The following is a 16,479-nucleotide window of genomic DNA, read 5'->3' as shown; positions in this document are numbered from 1 at the left end:
TCTATAATATCTTAAAAGGTTGAACCAGTCAAAATAGGCCTTTGCGTGGGCCTCAGACCTAAAAGGGCTCCCCAGGATTGCTGGGCCCCACATCGTCCTGTCTCCTCAATAGTTCCTACACTACCCGGAGGCTATGGGGCACATATAGTAAAATTAATAATAATATAATTAAATAATGGTAACAAGTAATAAAGAGTTGGGAAAAACAAATATATCAATGAAATAAAAACATAATAATAAAACAAACAGGAGTAAAATTACAATGAAAGATATAGTAAATAGAAAAGGGGAGATGAATAGCTGGAAGAAAGTATATAGTACAAAGCTGATGAATTGATGTATAATACTGTAAGAAATGAAATCAGTGAATATAATGACTTTGGATTGAGTTGGCAGGATAAACATGACAAAGGACCTGCTGGGACTTTTAGTTCCACAGCAGCTGGACAGCCACCGGTTGGCTTTCTATCTCTTAAGGTATAGTAAATATATACTTTACTACTAAATGTTTAGATGTTAAAACACCACATGTAAAAATAAAGAGTAAATGTTTTCTTTTCACCCACTTTTTTTTAATATATAATACCAAGATATTAAAAATATATCTGTCCGGGAAAACAATGATATAAAACGTATTTGGGGAGAGTAAAATGTAAAAAATAGGTAAATCCCAGCGTTGGGAATGTGAATTAATGACTGGTCCTCCTGTGGTGTAATATTGGTGCAGACCCCTGGCAGGGAAAGGGTGAAGTCTCCAATGTTGGGAACTTTGCTTATGAAAACGCGTGGGTGCATTGTGAGGCACATACTGTGCAGACATAGGTTGTAGATAACATAAAGGGAAGTAGATACAAAGGCTCAGCCATAGACACATGCTGATAACAGAGAAATCATTTCAATGTATGGAATCATTTATTGTCACTGAACATTTCATAGAACTGTTGAATTGTATGAATTTGCCACACATCTGTAATAATAATAAAAAAACCATAGTGGAATGTCTACAAGATTCCTTGATTAGGATGAGACCCCCCCCCACCCCACCCCCCAAGACTCCCGGTAAAGTAGGGAATTACTGGGCCCCTAAGAAACATTTAAGGACCCCTAAAAGGTCTTTATTACTTTGGCTACTACAATGCTTCCTCGCTCACCACCCAACATTTCTCCAATTAGGAATTAGCAGCCACTACCAATTAATGATGTAACCTTTCTGGAGAACATGAAATGTGTTATTGATCACTTTGATTGCTCATAAGATAATCATATTCGGTATATCTATTACATTTACAAAGTATAAATTATTCAGACAGTAGTTACATAATAGCTATATTTTTTTAAACAGTTATTCATTTTTGCAACACTTGGAGCTACAAGTTGCATTGTAAGAATGTATGTAGAGGAAATGGGGGAAATGACTCATTGAATGAAATCAATGTTACATAATGAAACTTCATCTCATTAGTGTTTTATGTTCTCAGCTATCACTAAGAGCAGTTTCTGCTTCTTATGATCATTCATCTTCACCTTCATGAACTTCTGAAGGTTTGCCTGGGTTTAGACAAGCTTGTTTACTCTTTCATATGTAATCTATTTCTTGGTTTGGTGCAAGAGTCTCTAAACATGGACCAGCTTCTTTGCCACAAGCAGAAGACAGAGGAATCTGTGTCATACAAAGGTTTTGCCCCCATATAGAAGGAGGGCTGAGCCTTGTAGAGTCGCAGACTGCATTCCTGGACCGAACACCTGAAGATGTTCTGTATTCTGCAACATGTCAATGTGCCTTTCTTACACCAAGTCCTAAGTGCGTTGCTGGTGTAGAAATGCTATAATCACTCACATTCACCTCTTTGAATATTGGATGCAGATTTGCAGCAGCATGAATTGATTGGCAACAACATTCTTCTTATCTGTTAAAAAAGTCTAGACATGTTTCCTTCTCCTGTACAGGACAGAGATGGACTTTAAACTGCAGCTGAGTTGATCTTGGTCATATGATCAGGGATTTAGGAGAGAAGTGCACTGCCTAGTCCAGATGCAGAAATTGTTACATAAATTGCCTTTAGCCTCTACTGGTAGATCTGTAACTGGACCCAAAATATATTCTTAGCAAGTACTGTGTCCTCATATAACTATCCATTCAGCCTGACATAAACTCGATAGAGTGACTTGGGTAATGCAATACTTATTTCAACCAGCAGGTGGTGACAATGTAAAACTGTACTGTACATTCGTGCCTTCTGTATTTAGATTGCTTCATTAGCTGCTTTCAACAGTCTGCAAATGCAGATGAGAGGGGATGCACCACAGACTCACGTAAAGCACCCATGTGTATGAGTCCTAAGTATGGCAAAGGATTGCAACTATTATAATTTGGAACCATTATGTAAATCATTTAAAGTTGTCATATTGTTTTCCTACTTGGTTAAAATACAGCTTATTTGTGATATAATTTATAATGTATATATCATTTATTAATATACAGATTGTAGATTTCAGGCCATCTACATCCTATGTAACATCATAAATCTGAAAATGACATACCTCTGCTATTCTGCAGAGATGTTTAAAGTACCCTACACCATTTGTCTCTGATATGTAAGTTCCCAGGGTTAAAGTAAAGGCTCCACCTTTATTTCCATTGTGGACTCCATAGAGATAATGCAATCTCTATGTACAGCCGTACTTATGTGGACTACACTGGATTTAGAAGATGAAAGAAGAAAAGAAGATTTCATTTCAGATTTATTAAATAGGTGAATTATGTTTTGGGCAGTGGTTTATTCATGCAAATTTTTTTTTTTCTTAAATAGTGTTTTTTTAAAAATTAAATAAATACATTTTATTTAAGATTTAAAATGCCAATAACCCATCCTGTTCCCATTCTTAGCCAGCTTCAGTGCTAGACTGGCTGGGCAGGTTTCCACTATAACAGAGAGATCACAAGCATGGATATCCTCTGCTATAGCCAAAAAGCAGAGGCTGCCGCCTCTATGGGGAGGGAGAACAAAAAAACCCAGAGGCTGCCATCCCCATGCTGAATAGAGTACCAAAAACGTGTCCACCACTTTATTAAAATAAAATCCTCTTTTCTCTTGTTTGCTCCATCAGAGTCATTAACTGTTGTTTTCTTGAGGATTTTTCCGTTTTGTATTGAAATTTAATAACGCAGTGAATAAGAGTCTGAAGCAGCTCTTTATTCAATTAAATTTGAAAATATTGTGTGTTTATATTTTTTATTTGTTTGGTATTATGGCAGAAGGGAGATATTTCTTATTGCCTAGAACACTGAGAATGAATGACGCGTTCCGTTGGTCAGGGACAGAACTTCCGACTGCCCAGCGTTCCTTTTTGTACTTCTGCTTTCGGGTATGGCCCAGTGCAGATACGTTTTCACAGACACCAACTACTACAGATGTCACCCTCTGCACCCTACGTACCAATCAGTGGTGATGATGTGTGTTCTCTGACTCTCATCTGATTGGACTGTGCAGCTGTCAACAGGGCAGGGGTTGAATGGAGAGAGCCAGGGGTGCGGGTGCCAGAAAAAGGGAACAGAAGAGCTTAGGGGGTGGGTTTTTGGAGTGTGATAACAATGTCTATTGCAGGCTTATTGCCTGTGACATGTACTGTGGCTGGCCCTGAGCCTGTTGTCTAAAGGTGGAGTTAGCACTTACCCTTGTGTATCAAACCATTGTCCCATAGATTGTAAGCTTGCGAGCAGGGCCCTCTTACCTCTCTGTCTGTATGTATTACCCAGTATTGTTTTATTACTGTTTGTTCCCAATTGTACAGCGCTACGGAATCTGCTGGCGGTATACAAATAAATGTTGATGATGAAGTGGACAGTCCCTTTAAGTACTGGGGCCAGAGAAATTGTGTATATTTAGCATTTCATTTTTAATGAATTGTTACATGGTCAATTTTGAAAACAAAATAAAAAGGGAGTCTGATAAAAATTATATTCTACAAGAAGATATAGAGATTTTTAAATGACATGTCCTCTGTTATTATATAAATATAATGTGTTTTCTGCAACAAAATACTGTTTAAACATATATATTTCATACTTGTCAACTTATGACAAGTATGGTCCGGGAGCCTGCCGGGGAAGGTGGGCGTGCAGGGGGCGGGGCTCCGAAAATCGGGTCAAACGCCGCGATTTCCAGTGAATCGTGGTGTTTTGGAAAAAAATCTGCCCAGTTCACTAGGCAGTGGGCAGATCCGGGAGATCGCCACTCTCTCTCACGCTAAGTGCGGGAATCTCCCGGACATTCCGGGAGAGTTGGCAAGTATGATATATTTGGTTTCTCTACCGCTTTCTCACAGCAACTTTACCGGAGAAACAATCTCAAAGATACATGTTCCTTTAAACCTTTGACTGAAATCATATTGATGTTTGCGCCTGAAGGGCTGAAGAGGGAAAAATATGGCAAGTGCCGAGGTTGGGTCTGACAGCCCCTTTTTTTGTTGTTAATATTTGTCGGAATGTGAGAATATAAATTTAGGAGGAGATGTGAGGACTAAGGATGGGGGGGGGGGCAACTATATGATTACAAAAATTTGAGGAGGGAGGGGGAGGGAAAGAAGCAGACATAATGGGAACAGACCGCTAGAACAACCATTAGGCAGTTTATTGTAACTCGCTTACAGATAAATGACTGGTAATAAATTTGAGATATTGTAGCAAAGACTTTGTTGATAATGTTTTTCTATTACTTTTTTAACCTTGAATGATGAATAGATTTATTCATAACTAAAAGGGACACTCTTGTATATGTTAGCGTGCACTTGCTCCAAAGTGCGTGGGGAATGCATTATACACCCACCTAAAATACAACTATGAGTGCATAAAAGAAAGTGTATTTATAGACTGAGCTGGCTCAGCCTATGATAGGAAATGATCCCAACCCCCTTTTTCCTTCTCTTTTATCTTCACTTATTACACTGCCTACAGACCACTTCCGCTTTCAGTCCGCCCAAGCTCGTTCGTGCCCTTTCATGATTAATAAAATAGTGATGCATTGTCTAAATCAAATAAAACCTGTTGCTCGTGTATTCATTTGTTGTGATAAAATAGAATAAAATTCCTATTAAAAAAAATACACATTTAAGAGGCCAGGCACACGTGCCGGTCCGCTAGCCCACCAATCCGCATCTGTTGATGCAGTCTTAGTGGCAGCTATAATGTGGCCTGAGACACTGTGGTCAAAATCAAGAAGTTTCCAAAAACATAACTGTATTTGCCAACGACAAAATCATATAAACCAATTCACAACAATATATAATAAGCCAGTGATGATGCTCCTCCAGATCTGACAGTGGTAATGCCCATAAAGATATAATACATAGGCAAACCACGGGGGTCCTAGTGCCTGGCAACCCCCCTCCAAGCCTGGGGCTCTGTATAATTGAGGCGGCTGGACCCTGCTCCTGCTTCACACAGCTCTGCTTGAAAAGGTAGAGCTACGTGCACCTAACAGTAGTGCACACAGCATTGCCCATGTATATTATGGATATAGGAAGCAATAATAATGGTTCCCTATAAGCTGCCCACTGGTAGCAATAATGCCCAATAAGATGCCAGTATTAATAATGGTCAGTTAAATGCAATGGAGACTAATAAGCATTTTTTTATTTCTATAATAGAAGAGAGATCATTCAAACTACCCCAGCACAAACCTTTTATCCCTCCCTTCCAAAAAGTGTCTTGTGCATTCACAGCTATAATGGAAAAGGGTAGGTTTTGTATTTTTGGCTTCGGTTTCCTGATAGGGCTCTTTTAAAGATGGTTCTGTGTTTGCGCAAAATCATCCTGTCATGGTCGTCTGTATTTCTCGATTCGATCCGCGACCCTTGGGCTTAGCTGGAGAAGGGCTGAAGCAGAACCTAGAGGCCTTGATTATCTCTCAGCTCACGTAGAGTCCTCAGAGTAGCACAAGCAGCATACGAGTATAAGGACCGGAGTCTGTGCCTGAGTACTGGACTGGAATCCGTAATAACTGACTGGAGCTGTTTGTGGGAACTCAATCCCGGCTCCCGTGGTCAGGGACACGGGACTGGAATCCACTAATAAGAACTCAGATAGGAAACAGCCGAAAACTCAGAACAGAACGAACTGACACTGGAGACAGGGACTAGGAACTCAGAACCGTAACATGGAATGGCGAACTCAGGACTGCGTTGCAGCCACAGACCTGGAACCCACAGACAGATACATGGAACTGGAAATAAGCCCTAGAGACTTAGAACCAGCAGTAGCAACAGAACAAGTGATACCGGTAAAGTCACTGGTACTGCAGATTAGATACTGGATGGTGCAAACTTCTCACTGAGGTAAGTGCTCTTGCTGAATGTAGACGGTTGCGGGAAGATGAGCAGCTTGGAAGTGCAAAGTACTTGCAGAATGATGAACTCCGGGTAATGCAGGATGCTTGAAAGAAGATATGCTCTTTAGAATGCAGGATACTTACAAAGTGATATATAGTAGGTATTGCAGGATGTGCCAAGAAGGTGATCTCCTTGTAATACAGGGAACAGTACAGGATAGAGGTAGTCACCATCGTAGACTCACGCACGTGAGTATAGCCGCAGCGAGGAGCTGTCCCTCTCGTTCTTTCCCCTGTTTCCCTTGCAACAAAAACGAGTGCCCTGCATACAAAGTCAGGGGCCTTCCTCCCCTGCGGCGTTTGGGCGCTCAGACATCTCCACCCCTTCCCCAGTGGACACCTCACACTGCCAGCGTCTAAATCATTAAATCAAACTCTGGGGAAATCTAAATTTGTCATCTGGGAAATTGAAGTACCAAAGCACTTGGTTGGACGATTAATTGGGAAACAAGGCAGATGTGTAAGCTTCCTGAAAGAGTCTTCTGGTGCCAAAAATTTCATTTTTACCGTCCCTTACACACAGGATTACCAGATGTGTCACATGGAAAGGTCTCAGCAGCAGGTAGACAGAGCACTGTTTCTGATTGGCAAAAAGTTCCAAGAACGGAACCTCACTAACATCTATGCCCCTCCCCATTCTATGGTGTTACACTCTCTCCCCATGACATCGTGGATGATGCTCCCAGATAGTGGAACAGTTGCTGCGATTGTGGTGAATGTGATGAACGCAGGACACATGTTTGTAGAACATCATACACACACTACATTTCCTGCGCTCTGTGACTTGGATCAGCAAATGTTTCTCTGTTATTCACGGTCTGAAATTCCAACCTTATCCACTCCAGTAGAAGTTGGTGTGATCTGAGCAGCATCCATCAGAGATAACCCTTGGTGGAGGGCTCAGGTGGTAGCTTACTACAGTGACTCTGAGGAAGTAGTGATACGCTATGTAGACTATGGTGGTTATGAGAGAGTCGAGATTGAAATACTCAGACAGATCAGGTCAGATTCTGTGTCACTACCTTTCCAGGGAGCAGAAGTTCTTTTGGACAATGTGATTCCACTCACAGAGGTGGATCACATTTCCACAGAGGCAGATGATGCTGCAGAGGAGATGACAAGAGGCACAGCTTTGCTTGTACATGTTACAAATTATGATGGTGGAGCAAGACTTCCTTTTGTCCAGTTATGGAGTATGATGGCTGATGAGATGGTGTCCATTACAGTGGCGGATCCAGGGGGGGCGACCGGGGGCAATTGTTTTAAACACAATCAGAGCAGCGGGACAGCACACTGTCACTGCTGAATGAACCTGCACATACTGTGCAGCCGCCGGCAGCCTTAGAAGTCGGAAAGGGGGCGGAGCCTAAATCCCCCCCCCCCCCCCCCCTACATCGCCCGGGGTATAATAATTTCCTAAATCCGCCCCTGGTCCATTAACCGGACTCTTGTGGAAATAGGCTTCACACAGTGGATAGATGGCTGCTAACCATCCTAATGCCATTTTTTTTTAAGACAAACTTTTGTACTGTTGTACAAAATAAACAAATAATAACATAAAAAACTGGATAGAGTTGAATTGGAGGTAGCTGAGAGAAAGGAGAAAGAAAGACTATGATAAGCACCAGACATCTGTCTCATTTAACAATTGTGGAGGCTGGAAGGATAAAAGGAAGTATCTCCCCCAGCAATTGAAACTTGGGAGCAGAGAGAGAAATTCTGGAATGTGGATGAAGATTTTTTTTATCCCCAACACGACACTAGAAGAGGACTCGATATTCAAAAAGTTTGCCTTAAGGGGAATATAAAAATAGTCTCCCTCTTGAAAAGAAGATATGCAGACTGACAGGCAAAGGAGGGGAAACAAGGAAAAGGAAAAGGCAAAACTTTTACTAGACCCTATTAATTTGAATAAGTTAGGTATTTTTAATTTATCCGATCATATACTTTCTAATGATGAGATTAAGCTGTTGCGTAAGGGACTATCTCTTGCTCCCACAAGTGAAATTAAGGAATTTGAATTATTTGTGGATCTAGATAAGTTTACTAGGAGACTTACGTTGAAATATCATTTAGAAAGGGGGAGAATGAGTACGTGTCAAATGAAAATATTAAATCAAGGCCTTCTAAATCAGGTTAAAGCCTCCCTCCAAATTCTTTTCTCTGGAGCAGAAGGGGGGTATATAGAAGTATTTTATCAGCTAGTTAAAAAAGAACTATGTAAAGAGGAGAATGCTAGTAGTTATAAGAAAAATGTTTCAGCATTAGAGAAGAAATAATAGCAGGTAAAGATTCTTTGACCTCCTATGCTTCACAATATGTAGAATTTTTTTTAAAGAATATATGTAGTAGACTTGCCAGCCTATCTAAAGGAGACTACGTCTTTATTACAGATTTTAGAAACTATACATTGGAGGGAGGTTTATAGATAGGTAACAATTGACATTCAAACCCTCTTTACATATTTAGATCATGCAAATGGAATAAAAGCGGTTGGTTATTTCTTAGTTCTAGATAATAGCTTGAGTGATGCCCATAAGGAGTTTATATGCATGTTAGCTATGTTCATTCTATCATGGAACTATTTCAAATTCCTAGATACTTTCTATCTTCAAAATGTGGCACAGCAACGGACACAATATTTGCACCAAGCTTTGCCAACTTGTATATGGGAAAATGGGAACTGGATTTTTTAATATAATGATAAGAACCCCTATTTGAAATATAAAGTCTTTTATCAGAGATAGATCGCCAATATTATAATGATTAGTGATAGTCCACTAGATGTATTGGAAGAATTTTGTAACTATTTGGATAAAAATTATTTAAATCTGTGGTTCAAAATCTGACAACATTAGTGTAGAATTTCTGGACTTAGTCCTGGAAATAAAAGATGGTATGATTACAACTAAGACATCTATTAAAAAGTTTGATACTAATAGCTATTTACACTACGGAAGTTGTCACCTTATGAAATGAAAAAACAATATTTCTCTTTTACAATTCAATTGTGTCAAAAGAAATTGTACACTTCCAGCAAGGACACTAGGAACAGGCAGCTGGGAGCAGCTGGAGCCAGTCTAATATATAAAAGGACTAGAAGGGGTTAAATCATGGAGTGACTGGCTATCATCCACTATTACCAAGGGATTAATTACATCAAGTTTCCTTAGGACTGAGTCTTACATTGTGGCATGAAAAAAGTAGGGGGATGTCAGGATTTGAACTCAGAGAATCTGCCTCTGAAGAGCGCTGCTCTGCTGACTGAGCTATTCTGGCTGCTGGATAGCTCTGTGTCTTTACTCTGTGTTCTAGCTCAGTTTAACTGTTCTCCTGATGTTCCAGCATGTTCTAGCTCCACCCCCTGAGTCCCTACAAAAGCCTTGCCTGTTCCTGTCTTCCTTGCCAGATTGTTGTTATCCTGCAAGTAATCTTGTTTCTGTACTTGTTGATGCATCCTGCTTCCAATTATCCATTACTCGTGTATCAACCTCAAATTGTCCTTAACTACTCCTACTCCTTTCCTCTGCTCTACAAATCTTAAAGTGTTCTCTTAAAACCTACCTCTTCAGGCAAGTTTATAATATTCCTCAACCACACTCTTATCCTCCCTAGGTTACCCTATAACCACCATTTACACAATTTACACAAAACGACAACCCTCTGACCCCCTGACCAACATTGCTGTGTGACTGGATCATATAGCATACAAATCACTTTTTATCCTCGCACTCTAGCTGGACCAATATGCAATATGTAGACTTAACCTCATGTAGCCAACTCCTATTGTCCCATAGATTGTGAGCTTGCAAGCAGGGCCTTCTTTCCTTTATGTCTGTACTACCCAGTATTGTATTATTACTGTGTTTGTTCCCAATTGTAAAGCACTACAGAGTTTGCTGGTCTTTATAAATAAGTTTTGATGATGATTATTATAAATGGCCATTAATACTTGTTTGAATCACCTGAGCAAATTTAAGGTAAGTCACAAAACAAGGTCTTGATGCTTAAGGGACGGGGTTGATTATCTCTGGTTTAAACATTTACAAATGAGATGTCGTAAACTAATGAAATTGTTATATGCTGCCAAATGTAAGCAACCTATTCTGTTCACATTGAAACATATTAGTCTGTATCTTTGCGCCTCACATGTCTGACTACTTGTGTGGACAAGAACAAACAACTTAGATATCAGCGTGACTTTTGCTCCAGGTTCCCTGTGGTTTTTTTTCCCAGTACTGCCAATATAGTCACCATCGTAGACTCACGCACGTGAGTATAGCCGCGGCGAGGAGCTGTCCCTCTCGTTCTTTCCTCTGTTTCCCTTGCAACAAAAACGAGTGCCCTGCATACAAAGTCAGGGGCCTTCCTCCCCTGCGGCGTTTGGGCGCTCAGACATCTCCACCCCTTCCCCAGTGGACACCTCACACTGCCAGCATCTAAATCATTAAATCAAACTCTGGGGAAATCTAAATTTGTCATCTGGGAAATTGAAGTACCAAAGCACTTGGTTGGACGATTAATTGGGAAACAAGGCAGATGTGTAAGCTTCCTGAAAGAGTCTTCTGGTGCCAAAAATTTCATTTTTACCGTCCCTTACACACAGGATTACCAGATGTGTCACATGGAAAGGTCTCAGCAGCAGGTAGACAGAGCACTGTTTCTGATTGGCAAAAAGTTCCAAGAACGGAACCTCACTAACATCTATGCCCCTCCCCATTCTATGGTGTTGCACTCTCTCCCCATGACATCGTGGATGATGCTCCCAGATAGTGGAACAGTTGCTGCGATTGTGGTGAATGTGATGAACGCAGGACACATGTTTGTAGAACATCATACACACACTACATTTCCTGCGCTCTGTGACTTGGATCAGCAAATGTTTCTCTGTTATTCACGGTCTGACATTCCAACCTTATCCACTCCAGTAGAAGTTGGTGTGATCTGAGCAGCATCCATCAGAGATAACCCTTGGTGGAGGGCTCAGGTGGTAGCTTACTACAGTGACTCTGAGGAAGTAGTGATACGCTATGTAGACTATGGTGGTTATGAGAGAGTCGAGATTGAAATACTCAGACAGATCAGGTCAGATTCTGTGTCACTACCTTTCCAGGAAGCAGAAGTTCTTTTGGACAATGTGATTCCACTCACAGAGGTGGATCACATTTCCACAGAGGCAGATGATGCTGCAGAGGAGATGACAAGAGGCACAGCTTTGCTTGTACATGTTACAAATTATGATGGTGGAGCAAGACTTCCTTTTGTCCAGTTATGGAGTATGATGGCTGATGAGATGGTGTCCATTACAGTGGCGGATCCAGGGGGGGGGGGGGGGGGGGCGATCGGGGGCAATTGTTTTAAACACAATCAGAGCAGCAGGACAGCACACTGTCACTGCTGAACGAACCTGCACATACTGTGCAGCCGCCGGCAGCCTTAGAAGTCGGAAAGGGGGCGGGGCCTAAATCCCCCCCCCCCCACATCGCCCGGGGTATAATAATTTCCTAAATCCGCCCCTGGTCCATTAACCGGACTCTTGTGGAAATAGGCTTCACACAGTGGATAGATGGCTGCTAACCATCCTTATGCCATTTTTTTTTAAGACAAACTTTTGTACTGTTGTACAAAATAAACAAATAATAACATAAAAAACTGGATAGAGTTGAATTGGAGGTAGCTGAGAGAAAGGAGAAAGAAAGACTATGATAAGCACCAGACATCTGTCTCATTTAACAATTGTGGAGGCTGGAAGGATAAAAGGAAGTATCTCCCCCAGCAATTGAAACTTGGGAGCAGAGAGAGAAATTCTGGAGTGTGGATAAAGATTTTTTTTATCCCCAACACGACACTAGAAGAGGACTCGATATTCAAAAAGTTTGCCTTAAGGGGAATATAAAAATAGTCTCCCTCTTGAAAAGAAGATATGCAGACTGACAGGCAAAGGAGGGGAAACAAGGAAAAGGAAAAGGCAAAACTTTTACTAGACCCTATTAATTTGAATAAGTTAGGTATTTTTAATTTATCCGATCATATACTTTCTAATGATGAGATTAAGCTGTTGCGTAAGGGACTATCTCTTGCTCCCACAAGTGAAATTAAGGAATTTGAATTATTTGTGGATCTAGATAAGTTTACTAGGAGACATACGTTGAAATATCATTTAGAAAGGGGGAGAATGAGTACGTGTCAAATGAAAATATTAAATCAAGGCCTTCTAAATCAGGTTAAAGCCTCCCTCCAAATTCTTTTCTCTGGAGCAGAAGGGGGGTATATAGAAGTATTTTATCAGCTAGTTAAAAAAGAACTATGTAAAGAGGAGAATGCTAGTAGTTATAAGAAAAATGTTTCAGCATTAGAGAAGAATAATAGCAGGTAAAGATTCTTTGACCTCCTATGCTTCACAATATGTAGAATTTTTTTTAAAGAATATATGTAGTAGACTTGCCAGCCTATCTAAAGGAGACTACGTCTTTATTACAGATTTTAGAAACTATACATTGGAGGGAGGTTTATAGATAGGTAACAATTGACATTCAAACCCTCTTTACATATTTAGATCATGCAAATGGAATAAAAGCGGTTGGTTATTTCTTAGTTCTAGATAATAGCTTGAGTGATGCCCATAAGGAGTTTATATGCATGTTAGCTATGTTCATTCTATCATGGAACTATTTCAAATTCCTAGATACTTTCTATCTTCAAAATGTGGCACAGCAACGGACACAATATTTGCACCAAGCTTTGCCAACTTGTATATGGAAAATGGAACTGGATTTTTTAATATAATGATAAGAACCCCTATTTGAAATATAAAGTCTTTTATCAGAGATAGATCGCCAATATTATAATGATTAGTGATAGTCCACTAGATGTATTGGAAGAATTTTGTAACTATTTGGATAAAAATTATTTAAATCTGTGGTTCAAAATCTGACAACATTAGTGTAGAATTTCTGGACTTAGTCCTGGAAATAAAAGATGGTATGATTACAACTAAGACATCTATTAAAAAGTTTGATACTAATAGCTATTTACACTACGGAAGTTGTCACCTTATGAAATGAAAAAACAATATTTCTCTTTTACAATTCAATTGTGTCAAAAGAAATTGTACACTTCCAGCAAGGACACTAGGAACAGGCAGCTGGGAGCAGCTGGAGCCAGTCTAATATATAAAAGGACTAGAAGGGGTTAAATCATGGAGTGACTGGCTATCATCCACTATTACCAAGGGATTAATTACATCAAGTTTCCTTAGGACTGAGTCTTACATTGTGGCATGAAAAATGTAGGGGGATGTCAGGATTTGAACTCAGAGAATCTGCCTCTGAAGAGCGCTGCTCTGCTGACTGAGCTATTCTGGCTGCTGGATAGCTCTGTGTCTTTACTCTGTGTTCTAGCTCAGTTTAACTGTTCTCCTGATGTTCCAGCATGTTCTAGCTCCACCCCCTGAGTCCCTACAAAAGCCTTGCCTGTTCCTGTCTTCCTTGCCAGATTGTTGTTATCCTGCAAGTAATCTTGTTTCTGTACTTGTTGATGCATCCTGCTTCCAATTATCCATTACTCGTGTATCAACCTCAAATTGTCCTTAACTACTCCTACTCCTTTCCTCTGCTCTACAAATCTTAAAGTGTTCTCTTAAAACCTACCTCTTCAGGCAAGTTTATAAATATTCCTCAACCACACTCTTATCCTCCCTAGGTTACCCTATAACCACCATTTACACAATTTACACAAAACGACAACCCTCTGACCCCCTGACCAACATTGCTGTGTGACTGGATCATATAGCATACAAATCACTTTTTATCCTCGCACTCTAGCTGGACCAATATGCAATATGTAGACTTAACCTCATGTAGCCAACTCCTATTGTCCCATAGATTGTGAGCTTGCAAGCAGGGCCTTCTTTCCTTTATGTCTGTACTACCCAGTATTGTATTATTACTGTGTTTGTTCCAATTGTAAAGCACTACAGAGTTTGCTGGTCTTTATAAATAAGTTTTGATGATGATTATTATAAATGGCCATTAATACTTGTTTGAATCACCTGAGCAAATTTAAGGTAAGTCACAAACAAGGTCTTGATGCTTAAGGGACGGGGTTGATTATCTCTGGTTTAACATTTACAAATGAGATGTCGTAAACTAATGAAATTGTTATATGCTGCCAAATGTAAGCAACCTATTCTGTTCACATTGAAACATATTAGTCTGTATCTTTGCGCCTCACATGTCTGACTACTTGTGTGGACAAGAACAAACAACTTAGATATCAGCGTGACTTTTGCTCCAGGTTCCCTGTGGTTTTTTTTCCAGTACTGCCAATATAGTCACCATCGTAGACTCACGCACGTGAGTATAGCCGCGGCGAGGAGCTGTCCCTCTCGTTCTTTCCTCTGTTTCCCTTGCAACAAAAACGAGTGCCCTGCATACAAAGTCAGGGGCCTTCCTCCCCTGCGGCGTTTGGGCGCTCAGACATCTCCACCCCTTCCCCAGTGGACACCTCACACTGCCAGCATCTAAATCATTAAATCAAACTCTGGGGGAAATCTAAATTTGTCATCTGGGAAATTGAAGTACCAAAGCACTTGGTTGGACGATTAATTGGGAAACAAGGCAGATGTGTAAGCTTCCTGAAAGAGTCTTCTGGTGCCAAAAATTTCATTTTTACCGTCCCTTTACACACAGGATTACCAGATGTGTCACATGGAAAGGTCTCAGCAGCAGGTAGACAGAGCACTGTTTCTGATTGGCAAAAAGTTCCAAGAACGGAACCTCACTAACATCTATGCCCCTCCCCATTCTATGGTGTTACACTCTCTCCCCATGACATCGTGGATGATGCTCCCAGATAGTGGAACAGTTGCTGCGATTGTGGTGAATGTGATGAACGCAGGACACATGTTTGTAGAACATCATACACACACTACATTTCCTGCGCTCTGTGACTTGGATCAGCAAATGTTTCTCTGTTATTCACGGTCTGAAATTCCAACCTTATCCACTCCAGTAGAAGTTGGTGTGATCTGAGCAGCATCCATCAGAGATAACCCTTGGTGGAGGCTCAGGTGGTAGCTTACTACAGTGACTCTGAGGAAGTAGTGATACGCTATGTAGACTATGGTGGTTATGAGAGAGTCGAGATTGAAATACTCAGACAGATCAGGTCAGATTCTGTGTCACTACCTTTCCAGGAAGCAGAAGTTCTTTTGGACAATGTGATTCCACTCACAGAGGTGGATCACATTTCCACAGAGGCAGATGATGCTGCAGAGGAGATGACAAGAGGCACAGCTTTGCTTGTACATGTTACAAATTATGATGGTGGAGCAAGACTTCCTTTTGTCCAGTTATGGAGTATGATGGCTGATGAGATGGTGTCCATTACAGTGGCGGATCCAGGGGGGGGGGGGGGCGATCGGGGGCAATTGTTTTAAACACAATCAGAGCAGCAGGACAGCACACTGTCACTGCTGAACGAACCTGCACATACTGTGCAGCCGCCGGCAGCCTTAGAAGTCGGAAAGGGGGCGGGGCCTAAACCTCCCCCCCCCCCACATCGCCCGGGGTATAATAATTTCCTAAATCCGCCCCTGGTCCATTAACCGGACTCTTGTGGAAATAGGCTTCACACAGTGGATAGATGGCTGCTAACCATCCTTATGCCATTTTTTTTAAGACAAACTTTTGTACTGTTGTACAAAATAAACAAATAATAACATAAAAAACTGGATAGAGTTGAATTGGAGGTAGCTGAGAGAAAGGAGAAAGAAAGACTATGATAAGCACCAGACATCTGTCTCATTTAACAATTGTGGAGGCTGGAAGGATAAAAGGAAGTATCTCCCCCAGCAATTGAAACTTGGGAGCAGAGAGAGAAATTCTGGAGTGTGGATAAAGATTTTTTTTATCCCCAACACGACACTAGAAGAAGACTCGATATTCAAAAAGTTTGCCTTAAGGGGAATATAAAAATAGTCTCCCTCTTGAAAAGAAGATATGCAGACTGACAGGCAAAGGAGGGGAAACAAGGAAAAGGAAAAGGCAAAACTTTTACTAGACCCTATTAATTTGAATAAGTTAGGTATTTA

The 16,479-nt window shown here is 40.8% G+C and overlaps 1 protein-coding gene across 1 annotated transcript in view; it reads left to right on the top strand.

Moving 5' to 3' along the window:
• The first annotated feature begins 403 nt into the window (after nucleotides 1-403).
• Nucleotides 404-16,479, top strand: part of LOC142156791 (A-kinase anchor protein 1, mitochondrial-like) — a 38,567-nt gene continuing 22,491 nt past the window's right edge. The window contains 1 exon segment of the mRNA XM_075211181.1: nucleotides 404-477. Within this exon segment, the coding sequence (XP_075067282.1) occupies nucleotides 404-477 (74 nt within the window).

The sequence above is a fragment of the Mixophyes fleayi genome, chromosome 1, assembly GCF_038048845.1.
Source record: "Mixophyes fleayi isolate aMixFle1 chromosome 1, aMixFle1.hap1, whole genome shotgun sequence".
Taxonomy (NCBI): Eukaryota; Metazoa; Chordata; class Amphibia; order Anura; family Limnodynastidae; genus Mixophyes; species Mixophyes fleayi.
This window is presented reverse-complemented; position numbering and strand designations above follow the sequence as displayed.